Source organism: Odontomachus brunneus, unplaced genomic scaffold (assembly GCF_010583005.1).
Source record: "Odontomachus brunneus isolate Ranch 3 - 2012 unplaced genomic scaffold, Obru_v1 Obru_scaffold_084, whole genome shotgun sequence".
Lineage (NCBI taxonomy): Eukaryota > Metazoa > Arthropoda > Insecta > Hymenoptera > Formicidae > Odontomachus > Odontomachus brunneus.
The window spans coordinates 1,351,455-1,373,601 of record NW_022639534.1 but is presented as its reverse complement, the minus strand read 5'-3'; the positions used below and the strand labels follow the sequence as shown (position 1 = coordinate 1,373,601).

The window sequence follows — 22,147 nt, the reverse complement described above, 5'->3', positions numbered from 1 at the left end:
GGTGCTTTCCGTAATAATCTTCTAGCTCTTACGGAAAAACAACATATTGATTGGCTGTCGCGCGAACTTCTGCCGCGCGGCAAGCATTACCGCGTCCTGTGCAGGAGCCATTAGGGTGCAAACCCACGCAGCGGAATAGCGGAGCGCGGAACGAGAGCGGAACCAATCACGAGCGAAAACTGTAGAACGTTCGTGATTGGTTTCCGCTCTCGTTCCGCGCTCCGTTATTCCGCTGCATGAGTTTACACCCTTAGGGCGTCGTCCCACAGAGCGGAAATTTTCAGCGGAACGGAACGTGCGGAGTTAGCACGACCAATCACAGCCGTTCCGCTTTTCTTCCGACACTTTTTCTATTTTCCTTGTGTTCCATGGAGCGGAATACGCGGAAGCGGATCATGCGGAATAATACAAAAAGTAGATTTTTTAATGTTATTTTTTACATTTTTAATAATTTTAATAATATTTTATATAAGTGATATAATATGATAAATTAGTAGAGTAAAATTAGTTTTTCAGGAAAATACTTTTTACAAAAATATGGAACTATTTTACGATTGGCTAAAACTTAATTCCGCTGCGACATTTACCGCTTCATGAGACAGAAGGAAAAGTACATCAGCGGAATTGCGGTGATACATTATGTAGTATAATAAAGTGAGATCTGTTGTGATTAATTATGGAGAATATATTATGTGATTTTAGTCGGGAGCGGTGTACTTGGACACGGTGCATTTGGACACAGCCAATCACAGCACCGTGTGATTAGAGACATTTGTAGGGTCCCTTGGAACAGCGACTTGTGATTGGACCGTATCCAATTGCCCCGTGTCCAACTGATATACACCCATTTTTGTCGACTATGGCAATAACCGCATTTTATTTTCTATAAACATATTCACATATTATACATAATTATTTACTACAATTATTAAAATATTAACATCTTATTACTTACGATCCCTCCACTCATCATTTCTAAATGAAATAAAAAAAATGTCAAAAAAAAATATATATAATAAATGTATAAGAAGCAAATGAGATATGTAATATATGTTGAGGTTATCCGCGAATATCTTTATCCTTTCCGCAAAATTGCAGCGGTAAGATTATAGTGAAACGACACAAAAAAGAGTGGAATGGCTGTAATTGGTTGTACTGGTTCCGCGTGTTCCGCGGAGAATTTCCGCCCCATGAGACGTCGGCCTCAGGATGCCATTACATGAAGCGCGGAAATGCGGAAACGTGGAAGAAAATCTTACTAGATTTCCGCGTTTTGCGAATTGAATCATTTCTTCCCGTACTTTGAAAAAGCGGAAAAGCAGAAGACCCAAAACTTTTCTCTATTGTCTTTTCATCCAAGGTACCAAGGTATGAATTTAAAAAAAATGTCAGGTCCGAACGTGTTTGAACACATCTTAATGTAACGGCAATTAGGTTGAACAATTTGTGATAACTTGTGACAACTTGTGACAATGGATTTTTACACGCTTGTTCCGCGACTTTATTTCTCCTTATATTACATGAAGTATAATTTGCGCGGAAAAACAGAACGGTTTGGTGATAAATAAACATCTGTTTTCATTTTTTAGAATTGTATTAACTTAATTTACTGCAATTTTTACTAATATGTTTATCTTTTCAGCTTATCTGTTGAATACAAACATTTTAATTAATAAATACCGTTAAAAATTAATATTTTATAATTCCCCATACCTCTTTCCCGCTCAAAATATGCTCCATGTAATACAAGGCAATCAAAACAGACGCGGAACGCATAGCGGATCTAGTAAGATTTTGTTTTTCACGTTTCCGTGCTTTATGTAATGGCACCCTCAGTGTTACTAATTCACAGAAATTTAATTTGAGTTACTTAGGTTTTCGCTGGTATCGCCTCCCTTTTTATGGATTTTGTTGTGTAAGGCTGATATTTCACGTGTCGTACGACAAGCTTTTTGGATACGTTCATTGGTTGACGAATAGAGAATTTAGAAATACTCTATGTGAAATAGCACCCTAAAGCGGGGAGCACACACTCTTGCATAAAAGCATAATATAAGGTGTAGTAAAAAGAAATCCATTATTTTTGCATGAAATTGAAGGCTTTATTTAGCATAGTTAGAATGATCCGATTTAGGTCAAATATGCACCGTTTTGTTCGATAACTTGTTGTCATTTTGAAGGTAATTCCATTATACCTCTCTCATAGAAACCCTTGTCCCTATTGGCAAAAAACTGGGACAGTCGATTTTCACAAGCTTCTCTTGAGGCGAATTTTTCACCAGCAAAATCATTTGCCATATACAGGAAAAGATGGTAATCATTTGGTGTCAGGTCCGGACTATAAGGTGGATGCATAAGAACCTCCCAACTAAGCTCCCGGAGCTTCTGGCGAGTCACTATCGATGTGTGTGGCCTGGCGTTGTCCTGATGGAACACAATTCCTCTCCTATTGGCCAAAGCTGGCCGCTTCTGGGCGATTGATTCCTTCAGACGGTCCAATTGTTGACAGTACAGGTCCGAATTAAGAGTTTGGCCGTAGGAGAGCAGCTCATAGTGGATGATTCCCTGCCAATCCCACCAAACACACAGCAAAGCCTTCCTGACCGTCAATCCTGGCTTGGCCACCGTTTGTGTCGGCTCACCGCGTTTCGACCACGACCGTTTTCGTTTGACGTTGTCGTAAGTGACCCACTTTTCATCACCAGTCACCATCCGCTGCAGAAATGGGTCGATTTTGTTGCGATTCAGCAACGATTCGCAGATAGAAATTCTGTCTATGAGGTTTTTTTGCGTTAACTCGTGTGGCACCCATACATCGAGCTTCTTTTTGTATCCAGCCTTATTCAAGTGGTTCCAAACGATTTTTTGTGCAATGTTTAGCTCCTGGGCAATCGAAACAGTGCTTACGATCGGACTCGACAATTTCCATTATTTTATCGACATTTTCGACAATTGGCCTTCCAAAGCGTGGTGCATCTTTGACATCAAAATTACCGGAACGGAATCGACGAAACCAAAATTGCGCGTGATTGGCTATTACAGTATCAGGACCATAAACACTATTCATATTTTCAGCCGCCTGGCTTGCGTTTTCGCCTTTATCGAAGAAAAACTGTAAAATATAGCGTATTTTCTCTTTGTTGGTGTCCATCTTTGACGCGCGCTCAAACAATACTGAGTCAAACAATCACAAAATTGTCTGAGAAGTTTTTTTAGTACGAAATCTTATCTTTCTAACGCCATCTAGCGTAAACCGATTGCATTTATACAACGCGAGATACACATTACTAAAGCCATTTATTGGAAAAATAATGGATTTCTTTTTACTACACCTTATATATAAAGTATAGGAAAATTGACCAATCAGAGTTCTTCATTTTTATTGTGGCAATAGAAATGAGGATTCTGATTGGTTAATTATCTAATGCGTTGTGCATTATGCCTTTATGCAAGAGTGTGTGCTTCCCGCTTTAAACCTAAAACGGTTAAGCACGCCTCTACGGCCCGTTCTACAATACGTCGTACGACGGATTCGAATGTCGAAACGCAATCAATGGTCCAATCAGGAGAACTCGTTTCGAAAAACAAATCCTCTGATTGGCTCATCGACTGCGTTCCGACGTCCAACAACGACGTACGACATATTGTAGAACGGGCCTACCACAAGTTACCAAACACGCTAATACAGGATTCACATCACGATGTCCGATGTACGACGTCCAATATCCAATAGGAGAACGGCTTTCTAATAGAGAATTCAATTCTCCATTAGAAAGCTGTTTTCTTATTGGATGTCGTACGTCGGACATCGGACGCGATGTGAATTCTCCATAAGTCTGCGTTCGGAAACGTCACCCAAGTGTACGTTGCGTTGCGTTGGAGTGAGCGAGATACAAGAGTGAGGTAAAAAGAGAGGGAGAGTATTCGAGTGACGTTTTTGACGCAGCTTCCTAATGGTTCTTGCACACAGGACGCGGTAATGCTTGTCGCGCGGCAGAAGTTCGCGCGACAGCCAATCAATATGCTGCTTTCCGTAATAACCTTCTAGTTCTTACGGAAAAATAACATATTGATTGGCTGTCACGCGGATTTCCGGCGCGCGGCAAGCAATACCGCGTCCTGTGTGCAGGAGCCATATGACTATGGAAAATGAAGAATTCACTTGATGTTGCATCTGACATTAACCAATCATAGTCGTTCTTTATGAGCTCTAAAACATTTGTAGTATCCAATGGATCATAACGAATACGTTTTCCCATATTGGCTCCTGCACACAGGACGCCGTAATGCTTGCCGCGCGGCGAAAGTTCGCGCGACAACCAATTAATATGCTGCTTTCCGTAATAACCTTCTAGCTCTTACGGAAAAACAACATATTGATTGGCTGTCGCGCGGACTTCTGCCGCGCGGCAAGCATTACCGCGTCCTGTGTGCAGGAGCTATATCATGTTGTGGTGAAAGGGCCACCGAGTACAGATCTGCAACCAAAGAGAGAGAGAGAGAGAGAGAGAGATGGCTCCTGCAGGGTGTATATCAGTTGGACACGGGGCAATTGGACACAGTCCAATCACAAGTCGCTGTTCCAAGGGACCCTACAAATGTCTCTAATCACACGGTGCTGTGATTGGCTGTGTCCAAATGCACCGTGTCTAAGTGCACCGCCCCCGCTCCTGCACACAGGACGCAGTAATGTTTACCACGCGGCGGAAGTTCGCGCGACAGCCAATCAATATGCTGCTTTCCGTAATAACCTTCTAGCTCTTACGGAAAAACAACATATTGATTGGCTGTTGCGCGGATTTCCGGCGCGCGGCAAGCATTACCGCGTCCTGTGTGCAGGAGCTAAGAGAGTACGTAGCCGCACAAAGCATCCGATATCTCGTCAACAATAAATAGAACTTTCTAATATTTTTGGTGCGCGAGACGAATGGTAAGCAGAAATATATTTGCAATTGAGGTTAATTCATCGAACCCACACGATACTCAAGATGTCGATTGGTGTGCCCATCAAAGTGCTTCATGAGGCCGAAGGTCACATCATAACCTGTGAAACCAACACCGGTGAGGTCTACCGCGGCAAACTGATAGAAGCCGAAGACAACATGAACTGTCAAATGCAGAACATTACAGTGACTTATCGAGATGGCCGAGTCGCTCAATTAGAAAATGTATATATACGAGGGTCGAAAATACGATTCCTCATACTGCCAGATATGCTGAAGAATGCACCCATGTTCAAACGACCTGGTGGCAAAGGTTCCGGCACTGCTGGTAGAGGAAAATCTGCAATATTACGTGCTCAAGGTTTGTACACATAACACGAGATTTTTTTTTGTAAACAATTATCAGTTGAAAACAATTTTTGTTTGACTTCTTTGTACATTAAGTGGATAAAAAATTGCAACACTTAAATCTTGCTGTTTTGTAACATATTTGTGGTATAATAGAAATATAAGAAGAGAACTCTAATAGGAAAATTTGTTTTTTGTCAATTCTCAAAAGATATATTTTTTTTTTGGATAGGGAATGCATTGCAAATTTTAGGTAAAAATTGTAACCTGTAATTTATTGGTTATATCTATATAGTATTAATTGTATCACTTGTAAGTTACTTTACAATTTTACTTGGTTCAGTATTTTATGTGCAATGGTGTAATTAAATTAAGAAGAAGACATCTAGAAAATATACATTAACAAAACAGAATTATTGCATATCGAATTATTTCAAAGTATAAAGGTAATGGGTTTTTGCAACTGTACATGACAAAAAATTATTGTAGCTCGTGGCAGAGGAAGAGGACAGAATCAAAGAGGCAAAGGCACTGGCTCAGCACCTTGGCTTAATCAGCAAGGACAACCTGGTGGATCCCAGGCTGGAAGAGGCAGAAATTGAGTTAAATAATAAAATGTACATATGTTTCTAATATTAAATACAATTGTGACTTTATTTAAATGTTTTGGACTTCCTGTAGAATACATTTGTACATTTCTATTTCAAGATACATATACATGTGTACTTTTCCAGAGATAACAAATTTGATCATTGATAGAATGGCTGTTTATCTATATAGCTATTATTTTGTCCATAAGTAAGTTTTTCTATTTCCTAATGTAATATTTGTAAGATTCTAAATTATGATGAAATAAGTATTGTCATTTTTATAGTACAACTAATATATTATACATTTTTGCAGAAAACTACTTGTGTATTTATTAATATATAATTAATATTTTATTAATGGGTTGTTTTCCGTTATGTCCAGTGTTATGTTGCATTTCTTATATTTAATTTTTTAATAAATACATTTTTAAGTAGAATTGATGGGAAAGAAGCAGGGAAAAATTGTAAGGATGTAAAGAAAATTAAGAGAAAAAGATTTTATGTAGGATATCTTTTCTAAGCACTTAATTACTAGAAATATTGTTATACATTTTTATTATTTATTTATTTTTATCTTTTTCATTTTAAGAAAATACGAAAGTTTAAGAATAGTTTTATTTTCTAACTGTATACTTCACTGTATTTATTTATATGGAAGATATAACAATCTTTCCCAGAACTTATTTAATATAAACAATTGGTAGTTAGATATCGCGCGAATTAACACATGTAATTTTGGAGGATTCTAATCCGAATATGACAGCTAAAATACCAAAAAAATATAATCAAAAAATTCCAGAATGTCCTATTATATTTGTTAATTCAATCGTTAAGTCTCTCTCTTTCTCTCTCTCTCTCTCTCTCTCTCTCTCTTTCTCTCTCTCTCAATATGTATGGCACTTGGTATCATAAAATCTTTGTCTCAACGCCTTTAATCGACACTTGAGAGATGAAGTTTTATAATTTTTTGGAAATAATCCAAAGTATATTTCAAAAAATCATAGGTCACTGATAAATTCAAATACGTCTCACGTCGCGGTGGTTAGATCCAAACTGAAAAAATCAAGTTTGAAATTTAACTCGAGTCGATTCTTTACAAAGAAGTTATCGATTATCGATTCATTTTTCAATGAATAGTTGCGTTCAGTCGAAATTACTTCTCGATAGTTATTGCCTCTGATTGGTATATACTTCTGGTTACTTCTAGTTAATTCTAGTTTTCACTGGTATATCCAATCACAAGCAATAGTCACGAAGTGCTGGTTTCTGCTGAATGCAGCTATCGCCATTCATTTCGTGGAGCTTGTTTATTTACCCGCCGCGGCTGTGTCGAGAATATAAATGCGACCAGTATTTTTTTGAGAAACAAATCCCAATAAGAAACGAGTGGAAATATATCTAAAATTGAGGTGAATCTTTCACACACGGTGTCTAAAATGTCAATTGGCGTGCCCATCAAAGTGCTGCACGAGGCCGAAGGCCATATCATAACCTGCGAGACCAACACCGGCGAGGTCTATCGCGGCAAACTAATAGAGGCTGAAGACAACATGAACTGTCAGATGCAAAATGTGACAGTTACTTATCGAGATGGCCGTGTTGCTCAGCTAGAAAATGTATATATAAGAGGCTCAAAAATACGGTTCCTCATATTGCCGGACATGTTGAAGAACGCACCCATGTTCAAACGACCTGGTGGCAAGGGCTCTGGCACTGCTGGTAGAGGAAAGTCTGCCATATTGCGTGCCCAAGGTTTGTTCACATAATACAAAATCGCTCCCATAAACGTCCCGTTGAAAACAATGCTTATACTGTTTTATACAGTCAATGAATAAGAGGTTGCAACATTTTTACTCTGTTGAGTTTTGCAATGTATCTAGTGAGAATTTGTTTTTTAGTATTTCTCAGTTGAAAGTGACGTTTATGTAAATCATTTTTATCTGATTATTGTAAGGTTTTTTTAAATGTAATTGTATTTGTGGAAGATATTAACAGTTTGTGGGTATTCCTATATTTTGATGCAAAATGTTTTAATCATATAGTTTTTATCATTTATAATTGTTCATAATGTACATCAAAACACAAGCAGTCTTTGCTTTTTGTAAATGTTATAAAAAAATCTGTATTTCAATAGTAAGCATCAAAGTTTTCTTGAGTGCTATTGCAATATAATAAGAAAAGATGAGAAAAAGTTGACTTGGAATGTTCAGATTTTCGTAATAAAATGTAATTTTTTCATTTGCCAAATATGGAGAATCTTATATGTCTTAGGTGAATTTCCTTAACATTGAGAGATCTCGATCTTAGAGAGATATAGTTCGGGTTAATGCTCATTAGTTATTTTCAGTAAGTCTTTCTCTGTGTTTATATATGTTGTGACTTATAGTGGAGTTATTTCTTCTGATTCAATTGAGTAAAGTTTAACAATTATAATTTTTATGATATAATAATCATATAATAAAAAATAATTCTTTTATATAATTATTCATATAGAAAAGGCAAATCTCATTCAGTAAGGAGGACAAAATTGTAATTATATGATAATATCAATTGTGTACAAAAATATACTTTTAATTATATGATCTTAATATAAAAAAATTTGTATCATGCTTTATTTCATTAAATTTGCAAAAATAATTGTTAACTAAGATAATAAATAAAGAAATAACTAAGAAATAACGGAATAGCATTCAAGAAAACTTTTATCATTGTAATATAAATTTTGTGACATTGAAGAAAGATAAACAATATGAATATTTGTTGATGTACATTATTAACTATTGAATATTATTCAAAATCTGCTAAAACGTTTAACATTGGAATATGAGAATATTCTCGGATTGTTAACAGTATTTTTATAAAGCTTTATTACAAATAAAGATCTTAAAACGTGTCTCCAATGAGACTGACTTAGCTTATCTGTATTATTATAATTATATTCATGTATCATTAATTGTGTCATTAAGTGTTATTATAATTGTATTCATGTATCATTAGTCTTCTATTTGTATACAGTATCTTTAAATTTGGTGGAACAATATCAGTAATTTATATGTAATGATATCATTAGATATAGAGAAAGATTGAGATTTTTTCAAAAGATACCTTAACAAAATAGAATTATTCTTATGGGTTGAAATTCTTGCGTTTTCAAATATAAAGGTGATATATTTATCAATATGATAAACACACAAAATTGTTGCAGCTCGTGGCAGAGGAAGAGGACAACAGAATCAAAGAGGCAAAGGCACTGGCTCGGCACCTTGGCTCAATCAACAAGGTCAACCTGGTGGACCTCAGACTGGAAGAGGCAGGGGTTAAGCTTGATGATAAAATGTATATATTTTTCTAATATTAAAATAAAATTGTGATATTATTTAAATGTTCTCGCACCATTAATAGTGTATATTTGTATGTGAGTAGAGTACATTTATACATTTGTTTATATTTTCGCTTTAAGACACATACATGTGCATTTTTGCAAAAACAGATTTAATTGTCAGATTGATTAGCTACTCGTTTATGTGGTCGTTGCTTCGTCCACTAGAAAGTAAGCTTTATTTACTTTACAACACAATATAAAGTTCGAAATTTTGACGAGATACCATAAATATTATCACTATTATCACTATCATGATATGCTTAATGTATATGTTTACTAAACAGTTATTGTGTATTATTAACAGGTCTCTTCTTTTTAGTTATACCATGTTACATTTGCTATACAATAGATTGTGAAACGGTTTAGGCACAATAAAATTAGGAACTTACCAAACTATTTGGTCAGTTCCTAATAAATTGAAAGTTATTATTGATTGATTTTTATAATCAATAATATATAATATAATTAATAATATAATTAAGAAACTAAAAAAGTAATAATAAATAACAAATAAATAATAATAATAATAATATAATTATTGGCTTATCATATATACAGCTTATCATATATACAATAATGATACTAAATTTTAACAGTTAGATGAGGTTCCAACTTCATTGTGTTTAAATCGTTTTTTGCAACGGGTGTATGTGAGATTGAATTGAAAGAAGGGAGAGAAAGAGAGAAGAATTGCAAGGTCGTGAAGGAAGTATAGCTAAAAGAAAGAGATTTCGTGACTGATATACCTTGTAACCATTCCATTAGTAGGGAATTGTTACCTAATCTTATTATTTTTTTTTTACGATGGCTTCTTTTGATTGATGACGTCAGAAGCGAGAAAATTTCTACAAAGTACGTCGAAGTAAAAAGATGTATTAAAAAAATAACATTTGCAATTTTGATTAAAAATACATTTCTAAAATATTTTCCTTTTGCAACAATCAATAAATAACATAAAATTAACATGACATGCAACCTTCTTTCTTAATTTGTATTATTTTCATTATTTTAGATTACTAGAGGAATAGGAAAGTATTCGGAGTATTTTAGAAGTATGCTTAATCGACAGCAAATGTGTCATTTTTTGGATATCTTTTTATTTTGATGTACTTTACAGGAATTTTGGACATGCATTTTCTAGTTTTTAACGTCATATATAAAAATGGACGCGGTGAGTAGTCAGGAGCTTTAAAAAAACATGAAAACATACGTGTTTTCGTTCTGCTTTCACTATAGCTTTATATGAAAAATATACAGGTAGCCTGTTCGTTTATCAATATTTATTTATTTATTGATTTGTTTCATTATTAGAAACGTTAATATATTGTTTTATTTTAAACTTTTGGCTTATATCTATTTTCAAGGGAACGCGCTTAAAAAGATATTTTTATATTTTGTTATAAATTTATATGGAAAATACAGATCGATCCGGGAACTCTCTAAAATTCCTTTATTCGTTTGACATCAGCCTTCTGTTTTTACACACGAAGTTGTTGCGCGAAGCTTGGTATTGAAATATGTTTTATACCAGACCAAATTAACGGCGAATATAAACAATCGATTGGTCCGCCGAGTAACAGCAACACGTGCAACCTTGAAAAGTCCTGCCTCGAGTACGATTGCTCGAACGTCTCTAAAATTCGATCAAACAATTCAAGGACATTCCATCATATACACTTTCCCAATCGAAACAGTCGAGTTTGAAATTTAAATGAATCTATCAGCGCGTACTTCGAAAGAGAAAAGAGACTTCGGGAGCCTTCGAAGTAATCGCAGTTCCACTCGTTTCAATTGTGCACTTTCGCGCAACTGTCGGCGCGTCCGAAGCACGACACGGGTGGAAGTCGCGAGGGAAACAAAGGGTGCAATTAAAGCGTACAAGATCTCTCAGGTGGAACGACATTGTTCCAGATCGAGTCGCGTCGGCGTGCAGTCGCGCGCGCGGCGAGATGGCGCTACGTGATTGGTCGGCCGGGTAGTAGCATGGCAGCTTCCGCCCCGCACGGTGTTTTTAAAGGCCAGGTAAGCGCGCACCGTCGCATAAATTGACGCTCCGCGACTCTTTCGTCGCGAAGAATCGCGCGCGGCCGACCGCGAACAGTTGCCCGTCGGAGTGTCGACGAGAAAGTGTTGTCCTGTGAAAGTGTTTGCCGGGTTGCGGACACCCGAGATCAGCCGACCACCCTCTTCTTCTCTTCCTCACCCTGACTCCGTCTTTCTTTCGCTCTCTGCGGCGCTGCACCGCACCGCGGCGCTCCCGTTTCTACCCCCCTGGTGAGAGGACCGAGCATCACCCGTGACGGAAAGGCTCGAGGTAAACTTCCTCCTGGGAATGTTGAGGGACTCGCTTGTCGTTCGAGCGTCCTGCCAAGAGGTGGGTAAGTCTGGTTGATGATCTTCTTCGTTAATGCGCGCGGACAGGTGTGTGCGTATGTGTGTGTATGTGTATGCGAGTGTACCGCTGCGACGGTACCGCGTCCTCGGTGCGTCACCCCTGGACGGCGACCGCCAGCATCGCCGCCACTGCCGCCGCCGCCGTCACCGCCAGCGCTCCTTCCGTCGAAGAGCGTCGCTGGTGGTTTCACCGCGCCGCGCGTTCCGAATCTCTCGGTATCGCGCGCACCGAGAAACCCCCTCGATGAAATATTCAGCATGCGCTGGATCGTAGGTCTGTTCGTTTTCGAACAACTTCTGAACTAGCGCATACTGATATAATAAGTCAGGGTGAAAGAAAGTATACTTGTCTCACTCTAACTTACTGCACTAGCGCAGTTCTGCGGAAAAATGCACGGACCTTATGTTCCTTGTTTCTTAGACCGTTGAACGTTCAAATTTGAACGTCCAAATTTGAATGCCAATTCTCATATAACCGCTTCTTGTGATCCAAGGTGTGTTTAATATGATTGGAATCACCTGGGACATCGTTCGACCGAGTCTCAGCTGCGAATGTGTACCACCCCTTTATTTCGTGTTAAAGTTTTATAAATATAAATGCTTCCGACTAAAGCGGATTTGCATCGCTTGCGGCGTGATTAATGACGTCATAAGCTTTATTTGCACAGAGGATATATTGTAGCTTTTTTCATTTTATCATAAATTTTTTCAATTTTATCATATTTTCTAATGGGAACAGACTATATTAATAGGATTTATTTTGTTAAAAAATTACGTTAATAAATTTACAAAGTAATTTTTTTACAATAGATTTCAGTTTATTCAGTTTAAAAAATATACATATATACTTTTTTCAGGATATACATAAAAATTTATATAGATACATAATAAAATTAATGTTATAAGTTTGTAAATTAAAGTATAAATGTAAATAAATAAATAAATAAATAAGTAAATATATATATATATATATATATAAACATATATGAAGTGGAAGAATCATAAATTAAGGCAAGATGTTGATATATTTTTCATTATATTCAATTATAAAATTCTATAGTTATAAAAAAGTAAGACAGTTATAAAATTCTGTAGTAATTTTAACTAGAGGAGTTTTTCCATGTACACGAAGAAAATGTAGTAAAATTACGTCCAAATTATGTCAAAATTATATATCTTTTCATAATGTTTTTTGTAAAGTTGGATTATATGGAAATAGTATAAATAATTATAGAGAAAAATAGTAAATTCGGCTATTTTATATACATATATATACAGCTACTAGGTAGTACGTAAGTACTTTTTAGCGTAGAACGTAAAATTTTAATAGGTACCAATAATTTTTTAGATGTCCCTAAATATGTGAAAATTGAAAGCTCGATCTGCAATGACCCGTTCTTACTTGTAGACGCGGTTATCTGATTTAGCAATTTTGTTAATCGAGAATGAATTGAGCTACAACCTCGATTACAAGAATGTTGTAGAAATATTGGTACAGTCTAGAGAATAATTTTTAAATTACCTTTTTTGCTAAGTTTTTATTTTTATGTATAAAATTCTTATTTTTAATACTCTTAATAATATTGAGACAAAAATATACAAGTAAAAAAATTTTGAAAATGTAAAAATTTACAAAAATACAAAAAATATAAAAATAGATATATATAAAATATAAAAAAGCAGAAATCATTATTGGAACCATGATCCTGCTCATTGTCCTCATTATGATTCTGGATAATGCTGAAAACATGAAATTTTGAAAATATTTTTGCTTTGCAGCTGCACACTCGGGCGGGCGACGCCCTGAGCGCCGAAAAAAAAATGTAAAAAAATATACACTCTGTGTACATAGAAAAAATATTGTAATAAAAATTAAGACAAAATTGATTATTGTAATAAAATATAAAATCGAAAATCACAATAAAATAACAAAAAGTAACAAAAATTGAAACAAAATTTTTGCAGTCTTGGAGTCAGTACATTATTATAAATAATAATGGTTACATTATGATATTATAGCCGAAATTACTATACAGGGTGTCCCAGACTCTCTTCCGCAATTTTTGTGAGAACGTAGAACGGATTGAGGTGAACATAAAAGTGCCATACCGTTTTGCAATATTTGCAATAGATCTCGAGATATTAATTAAAGAAGATTGGTGAATAATCACGCGCGATATGTAGATGAGCTGTAGTTACGGCATTGTATATTTATTAAGTCAAACTGAACAAAAAAGTCCTCTACCATTTTGCAAATGATCATATAAATATTTAGATATCAATTAAAGAAGATTTGTACATTATCGCACATCATCATGTAACAATTTTCTTTTATTGATAACTAAAAATCTACGTGGTTACGTGCAAAATAATAAAGGGTTGTTTTGTTAAATTTCATCTAATGTAAAGTATACAACAGCACACATTGCCACTACAGCTCATCTACGCGCGTGATCATTCTTCAATCTTTTTTAATTAATATCTTGACTATTATTGCGAATATCGCGAAATGGTATAGGATTTTTATATTTATCTCAATCCGTTCTACATTCCCACAAAAATTGCGGAGAAAAGTTTAGGAGATCCTGTACATTTATTTAAAAATGTTATATAAATTTGACTTTTATAACAAAATTATTTTAATGACTTGAATGTTTCTTTTACATCATATATATTCGGTAAATCGTCAAATTTATTATATTTCTATGGTAATTTATATATTATAATTTTTTTCAGTACAGTCCAGCTTTATGGAGAAAAATGTCATAAAAAGAAATATAATTTTAACATAATTTCCATTACAATATTTTGCTTTATCGCTTATCGCAGAGCTTACATCATGAGTTGCTCTGGAAGTGATCCAAACTCTTCAGACGAAAACGCTAAATAATAGAACTATAAAATCAATGAAGATAAATGCGCGAAGGAAAGATTAAGAGACGTTGTGCCGATTGCTCATAATTTAATTGCTAAAGCAGTGTCTACAATGAGAACTTAAACCATAAGATTTTTAAGCTTTGAGCCTTAAGCTTAAATTGTAAGAAATCGTCATTGATTAGTCACAGTCGATTGTTTTCCTCATATTTGACTGTAATCGATCAATTTTTTATGGCTTAAAGTTTAAGTAGCCGTTTACAATACGTGAAATAAGCTTGGTGTAAGAAGTAGGAGTAAAAAATAAAAACAATTTATTACGCTTTTACATTTATATTCCATCTTTCTTATGCTGAAAGTCTTTTTGTTAAATATAAACATTTCCGTTGTAAGGAAACTACAGTTTAAATGTATATATAAATGAAATAAATTTCTATTTATTATAATTAAGATAAAATTTTATTTCTTTTACTTTTCATACTAAGTTTACGTATTGCAGACGAAACTTAAATCTTATGACTTAAGTTTTCATTGCAGACACCGCTTAATTTACGTATTATTCCCTTGCGTTTCGAGTCTTCGCGTTTTCTTTTTTCTCAGCGATGCTTCTCTCTGCGACGCGTTTCGGATGCGGCAATGCGCGAGAAAGGAGAAGGAGGGAGAGAACGTGAAAAGTGCGAAGAAATCGAACCCCTGATTCGGTCGCGAGTATTCGACAGTTACTTTGTCGTTCTCGTGTCGCATGACGTGGTGTTTCGCGGCGGATTTAGCGACGAGTAAGTGGGAAAACGGTCAAGTGACATCTGCATCGTGCTAGAGCGAACAGCGGTGCGAATATCGATCCTAGAGACTCTCCGGTCGCGAGGCCGACTTGGTTTCGAGGTCACCGGGACTCAGCCGCAAACCCTCACTCTCGATCTCGTTAATCTCTTTGACTGTACACCCTCGCGGTTTGCCCCGGTGGTTACAGTCGTACCTGTATCCGACATTTTAACTCGTCTCGGCTCCACGTTCCGACTGCGTACGCTTAGCGCTAAACGTGCCTTACTAAACTGAAACAATATATCACGCGTGATCTTCGTGTAGTTCTAGTTTTCAAAACGATTTAACACTTTTCGATGCAGTTTGGAACGCAGCCAATGACAGAATATAACTACTAGGATAAAAAACAAGCTCTCTTATTGAACTATTGACTACGTTCCAAAACGCACTGAAGAAAAGTGTTCAAATCGTCTTGAAAACAGTTGTACATTGCAAAAAAGTTGCGAATCAATTGAAACAAGTGAAAGGAATTCTAGTTCAGGATTGTATATAGCCAAAATATGCTTTAATCCTTTCGAAAAAATGTTTATTTTTTAAATCCCTTATTTGTATAAAACGTGCTAAAAATTTAATTCAATCAGCTGCCATGTTTTTAATCATATCATCATTATATAAAATGAGCTTAAAATCTAGTTTAATTAACAAAAGTTGAATATTTCCTTGATATTTTTTTTATATAAAACTAAAAATTTTTTTATTTAATATAGAGGTTGTAAAGCTGACTCTCAATACATTAATCATATTTATCACGTAATTTATGCAATCCAAGAGGTATAGTTACTTGCCTTATATAATCAGATCAATTTCTTGATAGTTGAAAGATATACATACATACAATTACGTTTCAGTTTCTTTAACCTTTTATTATCGACTAAATATTGTAATTCAAATTTCTACGTTATTGATTTAATTTTTATTCAATTTTATTCGATTGCAGTGCTACAAAATTGTGCAGTTATGAGAGACTTTGACTTGAATCTTTTTTCAAAGTAACTGCCCCAATTCTTTTAGCAAAATCTTGATGCTTTTTTGCTTTTTGTTTGTGTAAAATAAGCTTAACATTTAATTCAATGTAGTGATTATGAAATTGATCTAGTACATTACACATTACACAGGCTTGCATGGTTTTGATGTTTGAGATTTGATAATAGTTTCCTACGTAGTTCTTTTTTATACGTTGAATCCAAATATGGCCTTAGAATTTGTCCATCATGTCAGGTTCCTGAGATAAATGAGATTAAATGTGTAAAAAATGACGATTTTGATTAACTTCATGCATTTATTTTAGAGATATCAAATTGTTTTTTAGTATTTTTGTTGATGTTATTGCATAGTACTATTCTTCCCTTTTAAAATTCATTTATTTTTAATCGTCTTCGTACGATATTTTGTTCTCGAGATATATCACTTTAAAGATTTTAAAATTATAAATGGATACGTGTGCAAAATACATACAGGGTGGCCCACGTAAAGTGTTACAAGCTAATAACTCTAAACATATTTGTCCTATCAAAAAGTTGTTCATGAGAAAGTTTTACATATTCGAGGGGCCTTTCTAACTACGTAAACAAAAATCGACTTCCGTTTTGAAGAGAAGTGAGGGGTAACTTCAAAGTTTCAAATGGAACTCCTTATACAATGTTACATATTTGGATTCTACGGGAAAAAACAAGTAAACTTTGTCTGAAATATTTCTTTGGAAAATGCTTCTATCAAAAGTTATAAACATTTAAACTTTAATGTAGAGTGCATTGAAATTAATGGTAAATTAAATAAAACTCATAGTTTTTCTGTTTTGTTTTATTTTATTAAATGTTCGAACTGTTGACCATTAACGTCTAAACACTTATTAATTCAATGGCCCCCTCGTTCACCTGATCTTACACCTTTGGATTATTTTTTATAGGAGTATATCAAAGAGGAAGTCACATCTCAACCATTTACGACGAAAGAAGACTTAAAACGAAGAATACATACAGCTTGCATTAAGATGACTCCAGAAATGTTGTTTAGAGTTAGGCAAAGTTTTGTAAAAAGAATTAATAAGGAGGGTCCCATTTGAAACTTTGAAGTTACCCCCTCTTCAAGAGGAGACGGAAGTGGATTTTTATTTACGGCAGTTAGAAAGGTCTCTCAAATATATGAAACTTTCTCATGAACAACTTTTTGATAAGATAAATATATTTAGAGTTATTAGCTTGTAACACTTTACGTGGGCCACCCTGTATATTATGTAGACCTACATCACCCAATACTCAATAATTTTAAACTTAGAACTCAAAAACTCAAACATTCTAATATTTCAAAACCTAAAAACACAATAAACCCAAAATACAAAAAGCCAAAAACTCCTAAAGACTCAAGTTTTAAAAAATTAAAACTCACACACACATTAACCCGAAATCTATAAACCAAAAATCCATGAATCTAAAACTCATAAACCCGAAACCCATAAATCCGAAATTCATAAACTTTATATATATATATATATATATGTATATAATTCAGATAATTTTTCTTTTAGGATAATGTATCAGTCAATTGTGATTTTGATGTTGTATAGATGTTAAAGTGACGTATAGTTTGGGAACAAAATATTATACGCGGATGATTAAAACTAGATTTTAAAGGGAAAAACTAATACTATGTGATGACATTATCAGAAATATTTAAAAAAATTTGATGTCTCTAAAATAAATAAATGCATAAAAATTTGCATTGGCCAAAATCGTCATTTTTGATATCTTTAACTTTATTTACCTCAGAAATCTGATAGACAAGTTCTGAGATTAGATTCGGATTCAGCACACAAAATTACCTACGAAACTACTTCGTTTGCTCAAACATATTGTAAGATTTTTTATTACGCAGACCTGTGTTATTGATTGTATTTATCGTCCGATTTATTTAATCTTTCATCAGAGGTATAATTATTCGTATTATATAGCTAGAGATTAATCTCTTAGTAGTTGAAAGAAAATTTATATCATACATTCAACTACACACAGAAAATATTATAATAAAAATCATAATGAAATTTTTTGTAATTTTATGTTACGTAGAATTATGACCAAAATTACTACATATTTCTTTGAAAATGTTATGCACGTTTATCTTTTTGTTTGAATTTTGTTCTATATTACTTGAACATTTTTTTATATCGTATATCAAAATAAATTGTCAAATTTATTATTTTATAGCTATTTATACAGTATAATCTCTGTATGGTCTAGCTTTATATAAAAAACGTTATAAGAAGAAATGTAATTTTAATGTAATTTTTATTATAATATCTTCTTTATGTACGTTTCAGTCTTCGAAAAAAGTTTTATGGTTTAAATTGTTTAATAACGTGAGATTATATATTGATATGACTCGACTTTATTCAAGCCAGACTGTAGTTTATTCTACAAAATTTGCACCAGCGATGTTTTTAATCCTGAAAGTTCTTTTTACTTGATTTTGTTTTCAGTGTAGAACAAATGGACCACTCGAGCACTCGACTACTAAACTCGAGCGCTAAACCGTCGATCAAAATAACATAGCTTTATATTTTGATACAAAATTCTAAAAAAAACATTGAAAAAGTTTAGAACGTGCGCTTCTCCTTTTTGTTTCGCGCCGTTTGAAATGCGAAGCTGAGCTCAAGAGATCTCAACTTCGTGTTAAGAAGTTAACTTCACCTGATTTAATTTTCTAATGAGGGCTCTCATGAAATTGCACTACTTATCGCTCGAACTCGCCAGGGAAGTTCGCCGGAAAAGCCATTACTCGCTGAAGTCGTTTAGTCTTCGTATTAAAGATTTGGCGATTAAATCTGCGAGCGACGCGAGTTTTATCGTTCTCGCACGAGCGGCTTTTGCGATTGAGCGCGCTCCGATTTCGCTCCCGGCTTCGATTTGAGCTGGTAGCGCACAAGCGGACGATTACAATGATAACAGTGCAAGTGAATTGTTACTTCCTGCCTCTAGGCGCGTCGTTATGGCAGGAATTCTGCACTTCCGTCCAGTTATAGTCGAGCTCGCGAAACGAGGCGAGCGGAATCGCGTGAATGCACATCGCGAAATAAAAAGCGCAAATCTCTCTTAGGCGAATAGACAAGTCTCTGAGGCAAATCTCTCGTGCTGGTGCATCTGCGGTTCTCTTCAAGTGGCAAAATTCGCGCATCGAACAGTGTATTCTTTAGAACACCGATACTGGAGTCCATTTCAATCGAGGGGTTTGTTTTTTTACTCGAGAACGATCGTAAATGAACGTTTGAGTAATCTGCAACGGCGAATAATTGCCATCGTAAAACAAGTGTTGCAATATTTACCGTTGCGTTGGTACACAGAGAGGATTTTATGATGAAAATTGCTGTAGACCATCGCAACCGAGGATATATCGATATTCTCTCTTAATTTATCGCTTTTCTATTACACATATGTTATTTAAATTTTAGAAACTAAAATGGATTATTAAAATATCTATTATATTCGCGGGGAAAAAAATTTCGTTGAACTAATTTATATTGAGAGAAAAATATTAAAAAATTTAATTTTGGGGGGAGGAGTATAGAATTTGTGAATTACAGAAATAAATTTAATTTTAAAGAAATTTTAAAGAAATAAACTTTATATTTTACAAATAAATTTTCAAGTACTTTTTTTTTTCAATGTAATAATACGCAAATTAAACTGATTTGAAACAAATTGGCGCGTTGGAAGGCAACAAAATTTTTGGTTCTTATGAACCAAATTTGGTTTTAAGGATTAGAAATTTTGTTTTCTTCAATCAAAATATTTTGTGTATGTGAAGCTGGCGTCTAACTTTGTGCAAACTCACACACTATTAAGAGTTTTGGCTTCCTTTTTGATAGTTCTAGAGTTGCTAATATATTAAACAAATGGTCCTGTACATTAAAGCAGAAAAAATCAGTCCAGACAAACTGAGACGCCAGGTTCACTTTTCGGGAGCTCTCTTCCCTCCTCCTCCTACTTACTTTGTCCTGCATATGTTTCTTTGATATTTAATGCAAGATTTTAAAAGATTTAAAGTTCTACAAGAGTTCTAGAAAAAGTTCTAGCAATAAACATAAGTTTTTCAATATTTAAATAATTTTTATACCGAAGAAAATATTTTTACAGCACCATACGTGAGACGCTGGTAGAAATTTCAGAGTCCTCGTTTATTTGAAATATTTTTCTTACAGTTCTAAACATATTTAAGAGTTTTTCAAAGAGTTTTAGGCAGTGGCAATGTTGTACGATTTTTAAATAAATAAATGCTGCCCGCGGACGGCGGCCGATAGAATTACGAGAACTCTGAGATTTCGACGTCTCATATCATTCTATCGGAGTACGCCGTCCGCGGGCAGCATTTATTTATTTAAAAATCGTACAACATTGCCACTGCCTAGAATTCTTTGGAAAACATTTAAATATGCTTAGAACTGTAAGAAAACTATTTCAAATAAACGAGGACTCTGAGCTTTCGACTAGCGTCTCATATCATTCTATCAGAGTACGCCGTCCGCGAGCAGCATTTATTTATTTAAAAATCGTACAACATTGCCTAGAACTCTTTGGAAAACATTTAAATATGCTTAGAACTGTAAGAGAAATATTTCAAATAAACGAAAACTCTGAGATTTCGACCAGCGTCTCACACCATTCTCTTTGAGTATGCTGTCCGCGGGCAGCATTTATTTATTTAAAAATCGTACAACATTGCTACTGCCTAGAACTCTTTGGAAAACACTTAAATATGCTTAGAACTGTAAGAAAAATATTTCAAATAAACGAGTACTCTGAGATTTCGACCAGCGTCTCACGCCATTCTCTCTGAGTATACTGTCCGCGGGCAGTATTTATTTATTTAAAAATCGTACAACATTGCCAGTGCCTAGAAATCTTTAGTAAACTTTTAAGTATGCTCAGAATTATGAGAAAAATATTTCAGATAAACCAGAACTCTGAAATTTCTACCAGCGTTCTAGTGCTGGTACGTATGGTGCTGTAAAAATATTTTCATCGGTATAAAAATTATTTAAATTTTGAAAAACTTATGTTTATTGCTAGAACTCTTTTTAGAACTCTTGTAGAACTTTAAATCTTTTAAAATCTTGCATTAAATATCAAGGAAACATGTGCAGGACAAAGTGAGACGCAGCGTGAACCTGGCGTCTCAGTTTGTCCGGCCTGATTTTTTTTGCTTTAAAGAACTATTTGTTTAATATGTATCTGCGTGCAGAACTATTTGTTTAATATGTTAGGAACTTTAGAACTATCAAAAAGGAAGCCGGAACTCTTAATAGTTTGTGAGTTTCCACAAAGTGAGACATCAGCTTCACACACACAAATATTTTCTCCGTACACTTTCTTCCGTACACTCAGAAAAGAATACTTGAAAATGTTTTGTAAGATGTAAAATTTATTTTTGGTATAATTAACTTTTATCTTATACAAATAAATTTTTATACTGAGAAAAAATACTTAAAAATATATTTGTAAGATATAAAATTTATTGACAGAAGTAAACTTTATTTTATTGAAATTAAATTCTACAAATAAGTTTTCAAGTATATATATATATATATAAATTTTGTTCAACTTTACTGTATTTCCCAATAATGCAGAAATAGACTATCGACAGAATTTATTAAAGGAATATGCACGAAGAAAATATTATAATAAAAATTACATTACAATTATTTTTCGTTTTACAACGTTTTTTGTAAAGATCTACACTGAAATTGTAATAAAAATTATATATATATATATATATATATATATATATATATATATATATATATA

The 22,147-nt window shown here is 34.3% G+C and overlaps 4 protein-coding genes across 6 annotated transcripts in view; 3 read left to right on the top strand and 1 right to left on the bottom strand.

Annotated features, from left to right (window-relative positions):
* Positions 1-4,807: 4,807 nt before the first annotated feature.
* LOC116847889 (small nuclear ribonucleoprotein Sm D3-like) lies at positions 4,808-5,953 on the top strand. Its single transcript, XM_032823391.1, has 2 exons — positions 4,808-5,304; positions 5,781-5,953. Exons 1-2 carry the CDS (start codon positions 4,989-4,991, stop codon positions 5,891-5,893), a joined length of 429 nt encoding a protein of 142 aa, XP_032679282.1. The 5' UTR covers positions 4,808-4,988; the 3' UTR covers positions 5,894-5,953.
* A 1,194-nt stretch (positions 5,954-7,147) lies between these two features.
* On the top strand, positions 7,148-9,689 carry LOC116847888 (small nuclear ribonucleoprotein Sm D3-like). The gene is made up of 2 exons (XM_032823390.1): positions 7,148-7,633; positions 9,087-9,689. The coding sequence occupies exons 1-2, from the start codon at positions 7,318-7,320 to the stop codon at positions 9,200-9,202; spliced, it is 432 nt and encodes a 143-aa protein (XP_032679281.1). The 5' UTR covers positions 7,148-7,317; the 3' UTR covers positions 9,203-9,689.
* Positions 9,690-10,699: 1,010 nt separating this feature from the next.
* LOC116847890 lies at positions 10,700-11,187 on the bottom strand. The gene is made up of 2 exons (XM_032823392.1): positions 10,995-11,187; positions 10,700-10,896 (listed from the first exon to the last, which is right to left on the bottom strand). The coding sequence occupies exons 1-2, from the start codon at positions 11,164-11,166 to the stop codon at positions 10,742-10,744; spliced, it is 327 nt and encodes a 108-aa protein (XP_032679283.1). The 5' UTR covers positions 11,167-11,187; the 3' UTR covers positions 10,700-10,741.
* Positions 11,188-11,331: 144 nt separating this feature from the next.
* The window catches only part of LOC116847887 (calcium-binding mitochondrial carrier protein Aralar1), a 67,977-nt gene continuing 57,161 nt past the window's right edge, over positions 11,332-22,147 (top strand). Inside the window, exon 1 of one of the 3 annotated variants that reach the window (XM_032823389.1) lies at positions 11,332-11,637. In XM_032823389.1, the coding sequence (XP_032679280.1) occupies positions 11,596-11,637 (42 nt within the window). In that variant the 5' untranslated portion in view covers positions 11,332-11,595. Of the gene's footprint in view, positions 11,642-22,147 lie in introns of all 3 variants that reach the window. The other 2 variants (XM_032823381.1, XM_032823387.1) reach the window with 2 other exon arrangements.